This window comes from Fragaria vesca, linkage group LG4 (genome assembly GCF_000184155.1).
Source record: "Fragaria vesca subsp. vesca linkage group LG4, FraVesHawaii_1.0, whole genome shotgun sequence".
In the NCBI taxonomy this organism is placed as follows: domain Eukaryota; kingdom Viridiplantae; phylum Streptophyta; class Magnoliopsida; order Rosales; family Rosaceae; genus Fragaria; species Fragaria vesca.
The window spans coordinates 21,124,170-21,125,884 of NC_020494.1; the positions used below are offsets into that span (position 1 = coordinate 21,124,170).

The following is a 1,715-nucleotide window of genomic DNA, read 5'->3' on the forward strand; positions in this document are numbered from 1 at the left end:
GAGAGAGAGAGAACAATATTACTCTTGATTCATTAGCTTAAAATATGAACGATAAAAAGGCAAATATATCTATGTGGTACCTGATTGATCTTCATCCTGGGCATGGACTAGGAGTATAAGAGAAAGACCACCCAGCAGCGCAAAGAGGATTTGCTTATTCAATCGAAGCAACATCGTTACACTTCGGTGATGAGGCACACAAAAGTTCTTTACGACTAATCTTTATATAGGAGAAAAGTTATATATACAGCCATATATACACGATCATTTTCTGGACTCATTCAAGCATAGAAGAGCCGTATGTAATGTATTGACTAGCTAATAGTTGGTCTAACAAGGACATATCACTTGAGAATAATACTTGCTATATATTTTCTATATTTTCTGATCATATACCTTCCAATTGCATTGCTTTATATCACTTGGACTTGTCCAAACTCTCTCATTTTCAAGATTAAAATTGTTTAGTTACAATCACTTTTAGTTATTGAAATGCCATATTGCCATATTTTCAAGCTTTTAGGGACCATTGAGTCATGTTAAAATGCTTCATTCCTCTATACCATTAACAATTGTTTGAGATTTATACTTTAGTTAGCGTTGACTGGATCTTACCATGAGTTTTAGATCGAGTGCCAAACTTAATTATGCTATTACCAACTTGACGACCTATTTATTTCAGTTCAATGCTAACATAAGCTTTGCTTGGTCTTGATCACCTGGATCAGAATTCCAACAACAATTTACTTTTGAAAGGGGGAATGAGGCCCTAGACAGGTTCCTCAACCATATTATTAATATGATAGTCAAACATTGGGGGGGACTTGTTGCCTAAACCCCTATCAACATTACAACCATCCTCAAAGAGAACATCCCGAATAACAACAATTTACTTTTTGTTCGTCTCAATCCATCATTAGGTTTTTGGGGTACGTTGCTCCTATGGGTTTCATCAATCGTAACGGTGAGGCTCCTCGGCTCAGGCATGTGATGGAGTTAAGGCCACGTCTCTCGACATGCTTTGGTATTTAGCATATTTTGTTTTGGGTGTTGCTGTTAAAACACTATTTTACTCTATTCACACACCTTTTTAAATGTTTTATTTATTAATTGGGGTGTGTGAATAGAGAAAAATGTTATGTCAGTACTCAATAAGACAATCTTTCATTATAAAGTAACCTAAATAATAAAGATAGATGAGTGTGTGATTAATAAAAATGATGTGTTAATAGCACCATTTTTGGTTTTTTGCAGCCTACTTGACCTTAATTAATACTCACATCAAATAGTGGTCAGCTGAAATTGCTTAGAAACCTTGGCTACAATATATAGGGCTCGGCTAGATCTTCAGTCTCGGTAACACCCTAGATCTTTGGCCAAGGATCTTTTATTTTCATTGTTGGTTGCGTGACTGCGTGAGTTAAGTCTATGTCTATCCATCCCCATGCTTCATTTTTGTTCGATTCCTTGTTAATATCTTTGTCAGGTAGGCCTGATCAAATTTTCCAAGTTACGGGGACTTTTAAATGTAAAGTTCATTTTCCCCGGCATAAGATTTTCAAGTTTTGTTAAGAAATATCCCGTTGGATCTTCCAAGCAATTAACCCCTTTAGCTTTGTTGAAAAAAACAAGCAATACCGCAGGACCCTGCAAACAATTTGGCAATTTGCAGAACCCAACATGCAGCTTTTGGGACCAAAGTCTGGAAGTAGAAC

General features: G+C 36.2%; 1 protein-coding gene across 1 annotated transcript in view; it reads right to left on the reverse strand.

Moving 5' to 3' along the window:
• LOC101296484 (putative leucine-rich repeat receptor-like protein kinase At2g19210-like) overlaps window positions 1-174 on the reverse strand; it is a 4,489-nt gene extending 4,315 nt beyond the window's left edge. The window contains exon 1 of the mRNA XM_004298507.1: window positions 81-174. Coding sequence (XP_004298555.1) covers window positions 81-174 — 94 coding nt within the window. The remainder of the gene's footprint in view (window positions 1-80) is intronic.
• Between the last annotated feature and the right edge of the window lie 1,541 nt (window positions 175-1,715).